The 15,913-nt window shown below is 42.6% G+C and overlaps 1 protein-coding gene across 2 annotated transcripts in view; it reads right to left on the minus strand.

Moving 5' to 3' along the window:
* Positions 1-1,063: 1,063 nt before the first annotated feature.
* ACTN2 (actinin alpha 2) overlaps positions 1,064-15,913 on the minus strand; it is a 74,463-nt gene continuing 59,613 nt past the window's right edge. For both annotated transcript variants that reach the window (XM_061198364.1, XM_061198354.1), the window contains 9 exons: positions 14,507-14,615; positions 12,992-13,132; positions 10,904-11,086; positions 8,421-8,555; positions 7,283-7,462; positions 6,504-6,650; positions 4,470-4,535; positions 3,399-3,557; positions 1,064-1,350 (listed from right to left, as the gene is read on the minus strand). In XM_061198364.1, the coding sequence (XP_061054347.1) occupies positions 1,192-1,350; positions 3,399-3,557; positions 4,470-4,535; positions 6,504-6,650; positions 7,283-7,462; positions 8,421-8,555; positions 10,904-11,086; positions 12,992-13,132; positions 14,507-14,615 (1,279 nt within the window). In that variant the 3' untranslated portion in view covers positions 1,064-1,191. The remainder of the gene's footprint in view (positions 1,351-3,398; positions 3,558-4,469; positions 4,536-6,503; positions 6,651-7,282; positions 7,463-8,420; positions 8,556-10,903; positions 11,087-12,991; positions 13,133-14,506; positions 14,616-15,913) is intronic.

Here is a 15,913-nt window from a genome sequence, read left to right on the forward strand (position 1 = left end):
TCCACGCGGACAGAGCCAGACTCAGGATGTGTTAGGATGCATCATCCAATCACAGCGGGAATATGCACTGAGTGCTGGCAGAAACATCTAGGAACTCCTACTACACGAAATGAATTCAGCTGAAGTATGTAAAGGTTCAACAGTGAAAGAACTTACCTCTACTGTTGTTGAGAACTAGTCCTTTCGTACTAACTCTTCCTTCTGATGCCTTCTCCTCACCATATCATAAAACTCAAGGTATAAAGGAGAAGTTCTGCCTGGAGAGCTTATAAAGGTACCAGTTTTTGACTTGTCCCCTGTTATGAACTACTATCAACACCTGTTTGTTTAAAAACAGAGCACTTAAGTACGGTCATCTCTTGAGAACCTAACATACTAACAAGCTCTAGACAAAGTACAGAAACCTGGAATCAATAAATAATCCTAAAAAACTCATTTTACCTAGTGATTCCATCTTCTTCCCCGGCAATTAAACTGACTTCCCTGTTTCCTGAGGTCCCTACTTTGGAGGATGAGTAAGGCATTGAAACCCACTAATTAGACTACATAGTCCTAAATAATGAAGAGCTGACTATAATCTCTATCTAAAATGTTTTAAGTACTGAAGCTCTTTTGGGTAGTCTGTTTCTATTCCCTGGAAGTTCCATCTCACAATATTAAATTCGGCTAAAGAGGCGACAGTACCATTTATCTTAAATATAGCTAATCTTTGGATAAGCAAGAAAGAAAAACACCAGTATCCCAAATATATTCCCCTAGGGATAACCATATAAGCATATTATATATATGAAGAATATTTTTTAAAGTATCAAACATTTACTATTATTTTTCTGCTCTTGAATCTTGGGTATTTTGGAATTTTCCCATTTTGTACATTTCTTCTGTCCCTAGGTCTTCCTAATTGCACACTACTCAAGTAATTTGCTTTGTTTTATCAAAGAAACCAACAAAAACCCTGATATTTCATTGCATTTGGCTAGATCTCAGAAATAAAGAAACTTATTTGTTAAGTACGCTATGTCATCTACTGGAAAAACTTCAGCCATATTACATTGCTGGCAATAACTGAGCTGCAAAAAAAGTTTTCTCTCTCTCTTAACTGAATAAAGCTTGTCAAAGTTTCCAAGAAACAAACTATAACTTGAGCTTTTATTGCATTCTGCTGGGACCAGCGATTACAGAACCCCGGCCTCACAGATCGCTCTCCCCGTAGAGCGCGGAGGAGAAGGCGGCGTAATCCAGAGCGCCAGGCACGCTGCCTGGGCCCGAGTAGGCGGGCATCCTCTTGATGCAGTACTGGGCCTGGTCAGGGGGCAGTTCTCGGCGCAGCTCCTCCGCCAGGATGTACGGCTGGAAAAAAAATATGTGTTTGCAAAATCAACTGCAGAAAACACAGGAACATAAATGGTTTAAATACACTGCTTGCATTTGTGTAATTTTAAAAAAGGACTAACTGAATCACTTTGCTGTACACCTGAAGTTAATACAACATTGTTAATCAACTATACTCCAATATGAAATAAAAATTAAAAGAAATAAATTAAAAATAAAAAAGGACTAAAGGCAGGGTGTCTAACGTGCACAGTACTGGACAACCAACAAAAGGCTGAGTTTTACTTGTAATTCATCATCTGGCCAGCGGGAAATTTAATATACTTCATAAAGGCAAAGGGAGCAGTACCGTCAGTACTTCTCGAACTGAGCCATAATGCAAGTGAAAAATACTATGACGTAAATTCCATACCAGAAAGATTAAGGGAAGGCTGGTTTACATCATATGCTGATGAAAACGCAGGATTATTTAATTTGAAATTATCAATGTGGTTGTGTTTTTTTTAAATATATGTGATGTGCACTTTTAGAAAATGGAGTCACTTTCCTACACAGTTTATTAAAAGCTAGCGGCATGTTACCACTGGAGAAAAGCTCTTTCTAAAACAAAACAAAACTGATATTGAACAATGGAGTCTTTTTTTTTTTTTTTTTTTTTTCCATGTCAAATGTCCAAGAGCAAATAGGGTAATTCGCATAAAACAGATTGGCTGGGCTTCCCTGGTGGCGCAGTGGTTAAGAATCCGCCTGCCAATGAAGGGGACACAGGTTCTAGCCCTGGTCCGGGAAGATCCCACATGCTGCAGAGCAACTAAGCCATGCGCCACAACTACTGAGCCTGCGCTCTAGAGCCCACGAGGCACAACTACTGAGCTCGCGTACGACAAATACTGAAGCCTGCCCGCCTAGAGCCCATGCTCCGCAACAAGAGAAGCCACTGCAATGAGAAGCCCGCGCACCACAACCAAGAGTAGCCCCCGTTCACCGCAGCTAAAGAAAGCCCGCACACAGCAACGAAGACCCAACACAGCCAAAAGTAAATAAATAAAATAAATAAATTTATTTTTAAAAAAACAGATTGGCTGGTCAAGATAAATAGCAAATATCATATTGTAATTTATAGTAGGGTTTTTTGGGGGGTTAAATAAGCCTTGGTTTATTATCTCCTACATCAGTTGGACTTCTTCCCCTCCACCCGTCTCCCCATGATAGAGGATTCATTTTAAAACAAACGTAATTATTTTAAAGATAGTTTATCTTGTCTGATAAGGGTTTTTTTAAGGTAATAAACATGGCCATGTTGATGTGTTTCTTTTTTTTTTTTTGGCTGTACCGCACAGCATGTAGGATCTTAGTTCCCCAACCAGGGATCAAACCCACGCCCCCTGCATTGGAAGGTGGAGTCTTAACCAGTAGACTGCAGGGGAAGTCCCATGCTGATGTGTTTTAGAATCCTCACCTCCCTTCCCTCTCAGCTAGAACACAGGGTAAAGGAATCATAGCCCAAATTGAGTTTATACATACTGAGATGTTTTTATATTGTTTTGGGAAAGAGATTTAAAAATTCTGTACTTGCAATTAAACTCCTACTTAATTTCTAGGCTTCAGATAATGAAAAAGTAGCCAATTTTTTAAATGAATGAATAGCTCTATTTAACTTTGCTCCAGGGGTGGGGCACAGTGTCAGGGTCATTGATCCTTGAGAGAAGGTTCTCAGTTTTATAACATCTGAATTGCATTGTTCCTTCTTTCAGAGTCATATCTACCAACCCAGAATGTGAAGTAGGGTCGAACCAGAAAAACACACAAAAAACTGCAAAATACATACTCTCGGTTCCTTCTATAAAACTCCCCGTAAGGACGAGCACAAATGCCAGGACAGAATGTCTGTGTTTAACCTGTTCTGGGTGCATCACTGTTATGTTTACGTGCTTTCTGAATTCAGTGCTGATGTGGTACAAAATGCAATACATCAAAATGGTTATTATTTGCAACGCTGTTTCCTTTTTTATTAGAATGAAGCAGTGGGCTGTCACAAAAGCAGAAGAAAACATGTCCATGCAGACCTTGTCGGAAGCCAGGATTCGGAAGGAGGCGATGACCTGCTCGGCAGTGTCGGTGTCGGCCGTCTCTCTGGTCATGAAGTCAATGAAGGATTGGAAGGTGACGGTGCCCTGCCCGTTGGGATCCACCAGGGTCATGATGCGGGCAAACTCAGCTTCACCCTGAGGCAAGGTTGCAAAGAAACATTTACTTCAACCGTACACAACTCTCAGCAGTGCCGTTCTCCTGCTTTTACCTGTTGGCATGCAAGTTCCTTTTTGCTTGAAAACTTACATATTCCCTGCACTTCCCTTCCGTTTTTGGAACAGATTCCCCTTATGGGTGACTTAAGTTTACTGCCGTCAAATGATTTTTAAACGTTGCTGTAGCATCAACCCAGAAGCTCCTGAATGTCAGAATTCCTTCCTCTCTCTAACCCATGTTGCCGTTGGGACTTAATATAGTTATGGAAGAGGAATTCAAAGAGGGTTAGGCCTTTTCTCAGACTACAGTTGAGAAGAATAATACTGCAAAAGAGAAGGCAGGTCAGAGGAGGGTTCTCATGATGCTTATTTGACAGTTCTGAGAGGAATCAAAGCAGCTCATGTTCAACATTACACATTAGCAGGTAATAGAGAAGTGAGGGTATAAGGGCACACTCACAGCCCACAGGGAAATGTAAGATTTCTTAGCTGATTTAGTACTAAAAACTTGTTACCTTCTAAAATACTAGAGGAAAAAATGCTTTAAAAATCAGCAGGAAAAGACACTGAAGTGTATACTCTCAATGGGTGAATTGTATGGTATATGAATTATCTCCCAGTTAAAGTTGTTTAAAAATCATCAGGAAAGTTTATGTTCTCTTCCTTCACTAGAAAAAAACCAGCTGACCGATGACTGAATGAAAATACATGTTCTGGCTCTGTGAAGTTATTTTTATATGGTACCAGGCAAACCTTCAAAAATGTTACCCTAGACAATGTAAATCAACGAACCCCAAATGAGCTGCCAGAGTTTAAGGCAGTTGTCTCCTATAATACAAATCTAAGCTCAATAGAATATCACATGGTAGTAAAATTTTCAACTTGTCTTACCAAGTCATAACCCATGGAGATCAGGCAGGCTCTGAAATCCTCATGATCCATCAGGCCATTCTTCCTCTGCCGACAAATACAAAGAACAAAGAAGTTGAGGGCTTCCCTGGTGGCGCAGTGGTTAAGAATCCGCCTGCCAATGCAGGGGACACGGGTTCGAGCCCTAGGCAGGGAAGATCCCACATGCCGTGGGGCAACTAAGCCCGTGCACCACAACTACTGAGCCTGTGCTCTAGAGCCCGCGAGCCACAACTACTGAGCTCGCGTGCCACAACCACTGAAGCCCACATGACTAGAGCCCGTGCTCCGCAACAAGAGAAGCCACCGCAGTGAGAAGCCCGCACGCCGCAACGAAGAGTAGACCCCGCTCGCCGCAACTAGAGAAAGCCCGCGTGCAGCAGCGAAGACCCAACGCAGCCAAATAAATAAATTATATAAATAAATAAATTAAAAAGAAGAAGTTGAGAGTTAGAGGCAAAATAAAAAACTCTACTTGACCGGGGAACAAAGTCCAATACAAGAAGGGACACTTTGAGATTTGCCAAATAATTTGTAAATGTCATCACTGACTTAGAGGAAGGACAGATCCGACACAGGGATGTTAGAAAATAATTTCTTAAAAAGGAAAAAGGAGGAAAGGAGGGTAAACAGCAGTCAAAAATGAAAGGAGACCACACATTCAAGAAAGCAGGAGGGACTACCCAGTGCCAGTGAAAATGACCTCGTCAGGAGCTGCCCACTGCCACCCACCGATGGCCGAACACACTCTACGTGTTCTGAGAAATCCTCACGCTCTCGCGGCCCCAGGCAGTCTTCACTTGTAAAATGCCCCCAAAGATGAAAGCATGGCTAGGACTCACACTGGAAAGTTACCCCGCAGCTACTCTCAGGCCCGGGTCCCTCCAAGACACAAAAATCCTTAATTTAAACTTTTAAACTTGGCAGGTTCTTCATTGTCTGCCTTTGAACTTTGGTTGCAAAAGACAGTCTCGTTATCCTAGATTCAAATAAATTTGGGTTTTTTTTCCTATGAGGTGGCCCAAACGATTGAGGGCTGTCTTCACATAAGCCCGGGTGGATGTGTGTAGGGACGATGATCAATTATTTCCCTCCACGGGAGGAAAATGACTTAACCTGAAGGAAGTCAGGTCAGTGTTACAGCATGTTTTCTACAGTACAGTTGTGCTGAAGCCAAGCTAACTTTAATGTCCTACTCTGTGTATAATTCTTTATTTATGCCTCAGCTCCCTGATCAGAAGTCTACTTTCTGAACTCTTTGATAGGCCTGAATATGGCTGGTCTAGAGCAGAGGCATTTTAAGAACCATTTAACTGATATCTGTAAACCATAAACCGGGTCCCGAGCAAAGTAATGAAATATACTTACTTTGTTATGGATCTTTTAATGAATGGAATGTGGCCTTAGGAGTCACTTTTAACTAGATGATAAGCAAACTGGGCATTTTCTTGTGAAGAACTGGTTTTACTCAATTGTATTCAAATCAAAATACTAGATAATATTTTAAGAGCTGCACTTAACTTTTTATATGATCACCATTTTGTTGGTGCATTTTCCTTCAACATTCCATGAATCAATTTTGTTAATTAAAAAAGAAAATTAAATTTTATGGCAAAAGAGTAGGCTAATTTTCATCAGGTGCTTCACCTAAATAGTTAATTAGGAAAAGTTCATTACAGCTTTGTATTTAAGTACTTAGAAAATGACCTAAATCCCAAAACCACATTTTGTTAAGGATACACTTTCACTTAGAACAAATCTAGTGTTGCCCCCAACTACAAAGGCATTTGTTAAGTGCTCTGTATAAAACAGCCCACAAACCTAGACTTTGTGTCACCTTGAGCGACATCAGAGCTTAGCACACTTCATTTCAGAGGCTCTTTTCCTTTGGCCTTAATCATCCTGTTTCCCCATAACCTTTAAGGACATTAAAACTTAATAGCATGAATATTATTTCAAATACATCTTGTGATGTCCCCAGTGGTGCCTTTCAAATAACTAGAGGGAGTGAGGTACCCTGTCGAAGTGGTTGAAGGAGGCTCTGAACTCATTCATCTGCTCCTGGGTGATGCCCTTCGCATCTCTCATCAGGATCTGGGTCTCCACTTCGTTGATGGTTCTGGCAATGGTCGTCAGCAGCAGCTCCCAGCCCACACGAATGTGCTACCGAGGGAAACAGCAAACGATCAGCTCCAGGTCCTCCCAGCAGGTCAATCTTGCCTCCTCATTTTCATAACAAGAGAGTCAACCCAAAGGGAGATAAGTAGGGCTTCCCTATGCTTTTTTATTAAATTCTACTTTTCCACTTTTTTCGAGATTCTATAGTGGAAAATACTCAGAAGTGAGACCAGGGTTCTAACAGTGACAACTGGCACTGTGAAGATAAAATATACAATGTACAGTGTATCATTTGTCACTAGCATTTACCAAATAGCAGGATGGGCCCTGGATTATACCCACCGGCCAATTTGCAAGATCATATTGGGTCAAACTGGCCAAAACATAATAGTCCAACTTCGGTTAGTCTCTCCAAAGCAGTGCAATGAATTCCTTGTTGTGATAATAATGAGGATAACGTTGTTGAGGATGGTGATGATAATTAACAACTATGTAGTGCCTGATCTAGTTCACAAAGCTTTCTCACATACAGTGACAGGAAAGGTTTAATGATCCCTTTCATACTTATAGAACAAAACAGGAACCGATGGAGACAAACATGGGAGGAAAACACCCTGAGAAGGTGAAGTGGTCGCAACCAGAAACCAGAGCACCGCAGGCCTGTGCGGTGGCTGTACCTCCATGGTGTAATTAGTGTGCTTGTTGTCAAAGACCAGGGCCTCCTGGATGAGCTGATGGTCGCCTTCCAGCTTGTCGATGTTGTTCTTGTAGTTAATGATGTTGTGCTCATACTGCTTCAGCTGATTCATCTGGTCCTCCAGGGCTCCCGTGATCTGGATGGAGCTCCGGGCAATCTCCTGGTGGAGGCATGAACAGGAGAAGAAAACAAGGTGAGCCGGCCTTTCAGGTTACTACGGGGGCCTTGCTGCTTCTGCTTCCAATGCTATGCCGGCGTTAGGCGGCAGCTAGAGACACTTGCTTTTTCAGATAAAGTGGGAAACAGGATAGTACCGCAGCATGAAACAAGCTCTATTTCTAGTCTGTCTAGAGAATGGGGAAAAAAACAAAACCAAACCACCAAGATCCATAAAAGCAAAGCAAGACGGGTAAGAAAGGAGCCATTTAGGCCTCTTCCAGTGAACACAGAAGGCTCCCCGGGCTGGAGCTGCCTCTTCTGGAGGAGGCCAGGGGATGAATGAATGCAGCTGCATGAATGCCTGAATGCATGAATGCAGCTGCATGAATGCAGCTGCCAGGGAGATTTCAGACCACTGGATGCTTCATCACTGGTCAAAAGAATTTCCTAGATTTTTAGATGTCCTCCTCTTTAAGAAAAAAGTGAACATTTTATCACCAAAAGGGAGGCTGGGAGAAGAATAAATAGGCCAATAAATGTCTCTTGGCTGTTCTTGGTGATAAAATGAACCCAGCAATCAGTGTCATTCAAAGATTACTTTTCCCTGAATGTTCTGAAAATGCCAAGTATTTGTGACTCATTAGAGACAGACGGTTTAAAAATCTAGGTCCTGCAGAGGCTGAAAACTGAGAAGGAGCCCCGTCACCATTCTTAAGGACAGAATGAATGGATGGCAGCAAGAAGAGCCTCAACTTTGGTGCACAGGTGCCCTCCCTGCCCCCCACCCCGCACTGACGCTCATGGGCGCCCAGGCTGCAAGAGCCCAGGGGCCATCAAGAGTAAGGCCCACGGCGAGCTGGATGGTGCTCTCACGGCACTGAGTGGAGACGGGTCGTCGTGTCAGCTCAGGGACCGATTTGGGGGCTGTGACAGGCTCCCTCTGAAGGGCACTAACCCACCTCCATCTTGTTCTGGATCCAGGGCCCAATGGCATTGGCCTGTGCGGCGAACTGGCGCCGCAGACGCTCGTTGGCATGCTGGCGGGCCAGCTCCTCCTGCAGCGACTGGTCCCGGATGGGCACGAGCTGCTTCACCTGCCAGGGTTCAAGGGCAACAGGGGTTAGAGGCCAGCTGTGGTCCAGGAGGAGGGACCAAGATCGGTGGTGGTGGCTGAAGGGCAGGGGTGGGAGCAGAGAGAGAGGGAGGGAGAGCGGGGGGGAGGGGAGGGAGGGAGGAGAAGGGGAGTGGGGTCCCTACTTTAGGTACTAAAGGAAGAGCTCAGTCTAGCCTCGGCTGCCACCCAGTGCCTCCACTGCCTGCTGAAAGACTGGCTAAGTCTGCAAGAGGGACACTGACCGTTCCTCTAGCCAGGGGCTCTCGGCCTGCAGTACTAACCCTGCGGGGAGGGTGAAGAGAATTTGTGAACTTGAATGAGGGAAAACTGGCATCCTTATTTTCACCACCCCTAATGGAAAATGAGCATTTCCGTTGATTATGAATGCGGGCACCAAATCCACCGTGACTTTATCACACTAGAAATCACAGACGTTCTCATATACATCAGTTACTGCCTGCCTCTCAAAATATCATATACACTCATCACTACTCACAATTATTAGACCTGCTATTAGATCTTGGTTTAAAATGTGGTAGTAAAGAAGCACATACATTACTATATCCCAACTTTAAATATATATATATATATATATATATATATATAGCCTTTCATTAAAATTTATTTTTTATCGAAGTACCATTGATTTACAGTGTGGTGTTAGTTTCAGGTGTACAGCAAAGTGATTCAGTTATACATATATATATAAAATATATTTTAATAACTATTTTAATGTAATTTATTTCCTTTGTAACCTTAAATTTTTTTATGAATTTACAGATATTATTATCAGAAGGGATCCACGGGCTTCCCTGACTACCGAGTGGATCCAAGACACAAAAAAGTTGAGAACCCCATGCCAGTTTCAGGAGCTCAGTCCTATATGATGTTGGACCACAGGAGAGTATCCTACCCCGCCTACATCTTTTCCATTCCATTTGTACCCTGTGATTTACACTTTAATGCTATGTCTCAGTTCTTTTTGAATCCGCAGACAAAAGAACTACTTCAAGAAGGCTTTTCTGTGTGTTGGCAAAACTGCTGCTCAAGACATTATTATTCAATGTCCTTTTTACAAAACTCCCTCTGGCAAATTTTGCTTTATAACTTAGTGACAAGAGAAAAGTTTGTCTCACTTTAAGAAATGATACATTTTCCCTTTTTTTCAAGGAAACTACTTAGCTCAACATGGTTCCCTTTTCACTCTGGCTGTCAGAAGAACAGAGCTAATTTTAAGGTCAAACACAATAACTAATTATGGTCTGTCAGGTGAACACTCTTTCCCATACCTGTTTTTTTTTTTTCCTCTTTGCATCGTTTATAACTAAACGATTGCTGAATGTGTGTTTTTATAGCAAGCCACTTCAAATGCACGTGGTGGACTTCTTAAAGACTATGTAGTAGCATACTAAGATGATCGTGCCTCAATTTAAACATGAAAATAAATCTTAAGAATGAGACAAAAAGGCTCAAATGATCCCATTGGACTATAATTAAATCTGTACGGTTTCCCAAAATATAAGAGGCAGCAAATTAGCAGGAAGTCCTTTGGTTCCCCAGATACAGTTTTCTAAGTAATTTTCCTGCATTTAAAATTCACACACACTTGGGACATGTCTATCCCATATTCTAAAAATTCTTTAATGAAGTACTAGTGGCAAGCCGATTCCATCAAATTTTCAATTGGGGTTTTAAAAATAGTTTCTTTTATGGTATTAGTATCATAACCTGTACTGAGTTTGCCAACATTGATAAGGTTTTCCTTAAGGACAATCATTTCTACTTTCTTTCCTTACAAATCACAGAAGCTGCTGAATGGTAGTTAAGAGTATAACATATTTCATCTGTTAAAAACAACAGGCCCAAAATAGAGTCGAGTGCTAAATCCCACTCCACCAGACCAAGACTTAATTACAGTTTCCGCTCTCCCAGAAACGGAATCTTAGTCAATCAGTCATCTGGGTAGACCCCTTCCCTCCCCTAAAGGAAAGTAACTTTGCAATAACCAATCCGCCTTTTTTTGGCCAGATAACTTCCCTGTTCCTACTCCCTTCTGCCTATAAAAGTCTCATTTTGTTCAGCTCCTTGGAGTCCCTTTCTCCAAGGGACGGGATGCTGCCCAATTCAAATCGATTTTTGCTCAAACACTTAAAATTGTTACTATGCCTCAGTTTCTCTTTTAACATGTCTGTGAAATTTGGGGTGAAGGACAACCCTGATCGTGAGGCAGCGTCACGCAGCCACTCTAACTCCCCCAGGGGTTCACCTCTTCCCTCCACCTCCGCTTCGAGAACGTCAGCCTCGCCCCCTCCCCCTTCAGTCGCCTACCTTGTCCCACTTGGACCGGATCTCGTCCATGGTGACGGTGCTATAGGGGTTGCTCGAGCTGATCCTGATGCTGTAGCTCTGGATCACCTTCTCCACCTCGTTCTGGATGGCCAGGATGGACTGCCGCTCGCCGTCCGCCTCGGGCAGCGTGGCCCTGAACTGCTCGTGGGCGGTGATCAAGCTCTAAGCCAGAGACAGAGCGGAGAAAACCCGACTTACTTCAGTGTTTATTTTACAGGCTTGCTGTTCCCTTCAGCACGTGTATAAGTGACTTTATAACTGCGGGAATCTCCGGTGGAAGACAAATTCTGGATGTCTTAGAAAAGCTATCTGGTGCACAAAAGTCAAGTTCCTCGAAAAGGGAAAAAAAGATCTCCTGATGACTCTTTGGCGGCTATTAATCCAAAGTCTTCAAAAAATAATTGTTTTCTTTTAAAAAAATTATGTTTGATTTCATCATATATGATCCCCAGCTATTGTTTAGGTCTTACTCGCCACTGACATACAGAACTTAAATCAGGGCTCCCCTGGTGGGGCAGTAGTTAAGAATCTGCCTGCCAATGCAGGGGACACGGGTTCGAGCCCTGGTCTGGGAAGATTCCACATGCCGTGGAGCAACTAAGCCCGTGCGCCACAACTACTGAGCCTGCGCTCTAGAGCCCGCGAGCTACAACTACTGAGCCTGTACACCTAGAGGCTGTGCTCCGCAACAAGAGAAGCCACCACAATGAGAAGCCCGCGCACCGCAACGAAGAGCAACTCCCGCTCGCCACAACTAGAGAAAGCCCGTGCGCGCAGCAACGAAGACCCAACGCGGCCAAAAAAAAAAAAAAAAAAAAGTGTGGCTGTGTTCCAGTACACTTAAAAAAAGAAATTAGCTGCCCTTTCTAATGACCAGGTTTACCTATAGCCCAAGAAAAGAACCTCACATTTGCTGCCTTTATACCTAAAGATCACCAGGAAGTACATCCCTTTCTCCAAAAGAAAAGGCCACAGAAACCAACTTCTTCCCCTCAGGCTTTATAAAACCTCCACTTAACAACCCTATACCCTTGGCCCCTAAAGTATAAGACAGCAGCCCTTTATGCTCAGCTGTAGGAAGGTGCCATGTGGACCACCTTCCAGGGCGAAGCTAACACTCAGTTCAGATGCTACAACAGATAAGCTGCTAGCACACCTTTCACTAAACAGAGAAACTACTTCGTGCATCAAGTATGGCTTCCAAGGCATACTTAGACATCTCACTTATTCCAAAAATAAATGGTTTTAGGTTGCCAACCTCTGCTTAAGAGTCTATGCAAGAAACACCATCACAGCCTCTTTCAGAAGACAAAGGCAATGTTCAACAAATTTCTTTCCTCTTACACCCCGGTGCAAACCCTTTTAGAATGCTCCTTGGCAGGGAGATATGGGTTCAAATCCCAACCTTCAGTATTTCCTTTACATTTGGATTCTTTTCGATGACCTATCTATTTTACAGAAAAAAAAAGAATCTAAAAGTATTTTCTCTATATTCCATTATACGTCAAATTCAGTATACAATGGTCTCTAATATATTGGGTCCTGGCTATTGGAGAGAAACGCTCCTCCCTAACTCGATCACTTAGAGGTCTTATTTACAATCTGAAGCTCCAGCAAAAATCAAAAGCAGAACATTTTGGATGGTGGGAAGCAGAGGGTACTGATTTGTGGCTTCTTATGCTTTATGATCTGGCAAAACCCTATAGATCTTAATGAAGGGTAATATGCAAACATTTGCAAAGTAGTTAACTCAGCAGCCAATAAACTCATAACTTGCTGTGACTAACTCCAAGAGCATATGTCTATTTTGCTCATATGATTCCACATTCCATTTTAGAGAACGGACCCTTTTAGATGTAGTCACCATTATCTGGCTGATGTTAATTTAGTTGCATTAAAGAGTGGTATACACATTTTTAAGCTAAAGGCCAAAGGGTAATATGGGTTTTCTAACCACATTTTTTTTTTTAAGTTAAAAAGTGAAACAAAACCAAAAAGAGAACTCTGAGTTTTTAAAATTACAATTCATTTCTGGTACAGTGAGAGCACAGAGCTGGCTTCAGTTACCTGGATTTCCTCAATGCTGTGGACAATGAACATATCTTGCAGATCCTCCATGGCGCCTTCCATCCAGTTGTTGAAAGGAGCAGCTCTCTTGGCAAACTCCAGGTGAAGCTGATCGATGGTTTCCAGCAATTTCTCAGTTCTCTGGAGATCAAATAGAAACCAGTGTTATCATAGGTTAAATCATAAAAATTCTCTGAACATGTAAAGAGGCACTCCAGAGCAGTAAACTATTATCTGACGTTTTGATGGTCACAATCCTCTCATCATTAGCTTGTGTATACAAAAGATTAACTGATGTTCAAATGATTAGGCTGAGCCCTGCAGGTCTCCGAAGTGCCTTCTGCATCAGAGATGGATTTAACAACATCCAGAGTCACACTGTTCTGAAAGTATTTAAAATACTCTACCACATGCTACTCTTTTGAAAACTGAGAATCCACATAGGGTATATAGGCACTTGCTTTCAGCTAAAGCAGTACTTTGTAAGTTATAGGACCTGATTCCCTAACCATGCTGGTTCCCAGAAAATTCACGGTATCTTCCTCATTTTATAATCAACAGTGTGCCTTTCCCAAAAGTCGCCTAGAGAAGACAGAAGGAACTACAGTTCCACATTCTTAAATCCGCATTCAGGATTTCACACAGAGACCCTCTTTGCCTTTCTGAGCATATGAAAGCACAAGGCTTCAAGCCACCGAGAATGGTACTACGCGTTTCCTATGGCAGAGAGGATGGGGAGCTGGCACGGAAGCGTCTGGTATCTTCAAGTCTTCTATAATTAGATTCATTTTTCCTCCTGTTCTAAAATATTTGAGCTGTCTCTGCTATATGCCTGGTCCTTCCTTTCTCTCAGCCTTTTTCTTTAGGTGGATATGTTAACAGCTGGCTGGCATCCAGGAAGCTTGGTATCACACGTGTTAAAAGTTTCATCAGAGTCAGGGTGAAAAGACTCAGAAAACTGCTAACTGCTTCTTTCTGTCACATCGTCTGAGTCTTCCGTGGTGAGAGACGATTAGGTTCAGCTAAAAACCAGCTGTTTCTCCAAGCCTTATACTTGAACAAGGCCAAATTCATCCTGATCCTGTTTCATATCCATTTTTCCTTACTTCAACATGTGTTGCCATTTTCCCTTTGCACATCTCAACTTCCGTTCCTCCTGATTTCCTGACTCATTCATGGCTCAATTTACTCTCAGATAAGGACTCTGGGGAATTAACTGCCATTACTACTTCACACAAAATGAGTTTATACCGTTATCTCGTTACTACTGGATTTTTGTTTCTTTAATTCAAAAGGATGCGTCACTGCTGTATGGATAAATTACAGTATAAAACTACCAACTTTCCATTTCCCTCTTTCTCCTACTTTTCATGTTTTCTGTAGAAGCTCCTTTCACTAGATAATCTGTTTCGATTTATACACACCATACCACAGAAAAACAAAGTTAGTAACAGTGACTTATTGAAAGAGCCCCTATTAAAAGATCTCGTGCCAACGGGTGGCTTGGAGACTCACCTCCAGGGCCTCTCTCCTCTTCTGAGTGAGTGTTCCCAGCCTGTCCCACTGGTCACAGATTTTCTGGCACCGATCATTGATGTTCACAGCATCATGATAGTCCAGTTCACTATTAGAAGGGAAAATAAAGACTGACTTTCCCAGATGACGTGAAGAAAAGTGGACATGGGCTCAAAATAAACAGATAATTTTTTTTAAAAAAAAGATCTGATGGGGAACTGGAAGGGTATTTCAGGGTTTTGTTCATCATCACCATCGCAAACATGATCACTATTCCCTTACATCACGGGAAGAATTAGTAAAACTCTTGGTGGTCAACAGATTTCTAAACAGAGAGAAACGCTGTCTTCTCAACGCCTCAGGCTAACTTTATTCTCCCTTCGTTTTCTTGGCCAGGCCTCCAGAGTGCATTATTTTTAACTGGTGATGTACCTGTAAATGAAGCCAAGTATCTGACCTGGAGGACAGTGCCAGGGGCTGTGCTGAAGCCACGGTGATGGGAACATCAAATGAGTCATGAGGGAGGGAGGGAGGGATCAGCTTGCACCCCATCGTGTCCTTGGCTGCTCTCAAAGGGCACGGGGCTGGATGGAGCACCACGTCCAGGAGGGGCACCGGGACTCAGAGCCTGGCAGGACACAGTCCTTCCTCTTCTTACAAAGATTCCGACTCGTCTTATGCCATTCATGTGACAGCAGGAACAAAATGATTTCTCACTCCGTAGTCCCTCTTCCTCTCCAGCCCCGTCTGTACCTCCTAACGGGATCTTTGTGACGTGAAGTAACTTGAACTTACCATTCAAGCAGATTCTCGACTAGAAGGTTAACCTATTCTCTCTGGGGGTAAAAAGTTTGAATCCTGGACAAAATGTAATCACCCTTTTAGTGAAGATGAAAGCAAGACTCAGGGAGGTTTAAAGACATCTTCAGGAGACTTCTCCTTCAAAAATGGTCCAAGGTGAGGCTTTTAGGAAATTCCCTCCTATCCATCCAAATCCATTTCCCTGAAGCTTAAGTTTATTTCTTCTTCCAACTCTAAATGAAGGCAATGGTTGTTTATTACTTGTTTTTTTCTCTTAAGTGATACTAGCTTGTCCTTATGGAATGTTACTGTTTCTGTTACTGAATAAAGAAGATGCATACAGTTGTGACCTGAGTGTCATTTCAGTGGGTAAGAAGCTCCCTATCACCTAATGAAAGCCTGTCCAGTTCTTAAGAGCAGCTTTCTACATGCACACACTTCACTAATTGAGATGGACTGAGATTCTGTGCTTATTATTATAACCAGAAAACCAAAACCAACCAAAATACACCAGCAATGTGCACAGCCTTGAATACAAAGTGAAAAGGCCATGGCCCTTCAAAATGCAACTATTAAAGAGCAGAAAGATTTCAAAAACAAAAACCT

The sequence above is a fragment of the Eubalaena glacialis genome, chromosome 1, assembly GCF_028564815.1.
Source record: "Eubalaena glacialis isolate mEubGla1 chromosome 1, mEubGla1.1.hap2.+ XY, whole genome shotgun sequence".
Classification (NCBI taxonomy): domain Eukaryota; kingdom Metazoa; phylum Chordata; class Mammalia; order Artiodactyla; family Balaenidae; genus Eubalaena; species Eubalaena glacialis.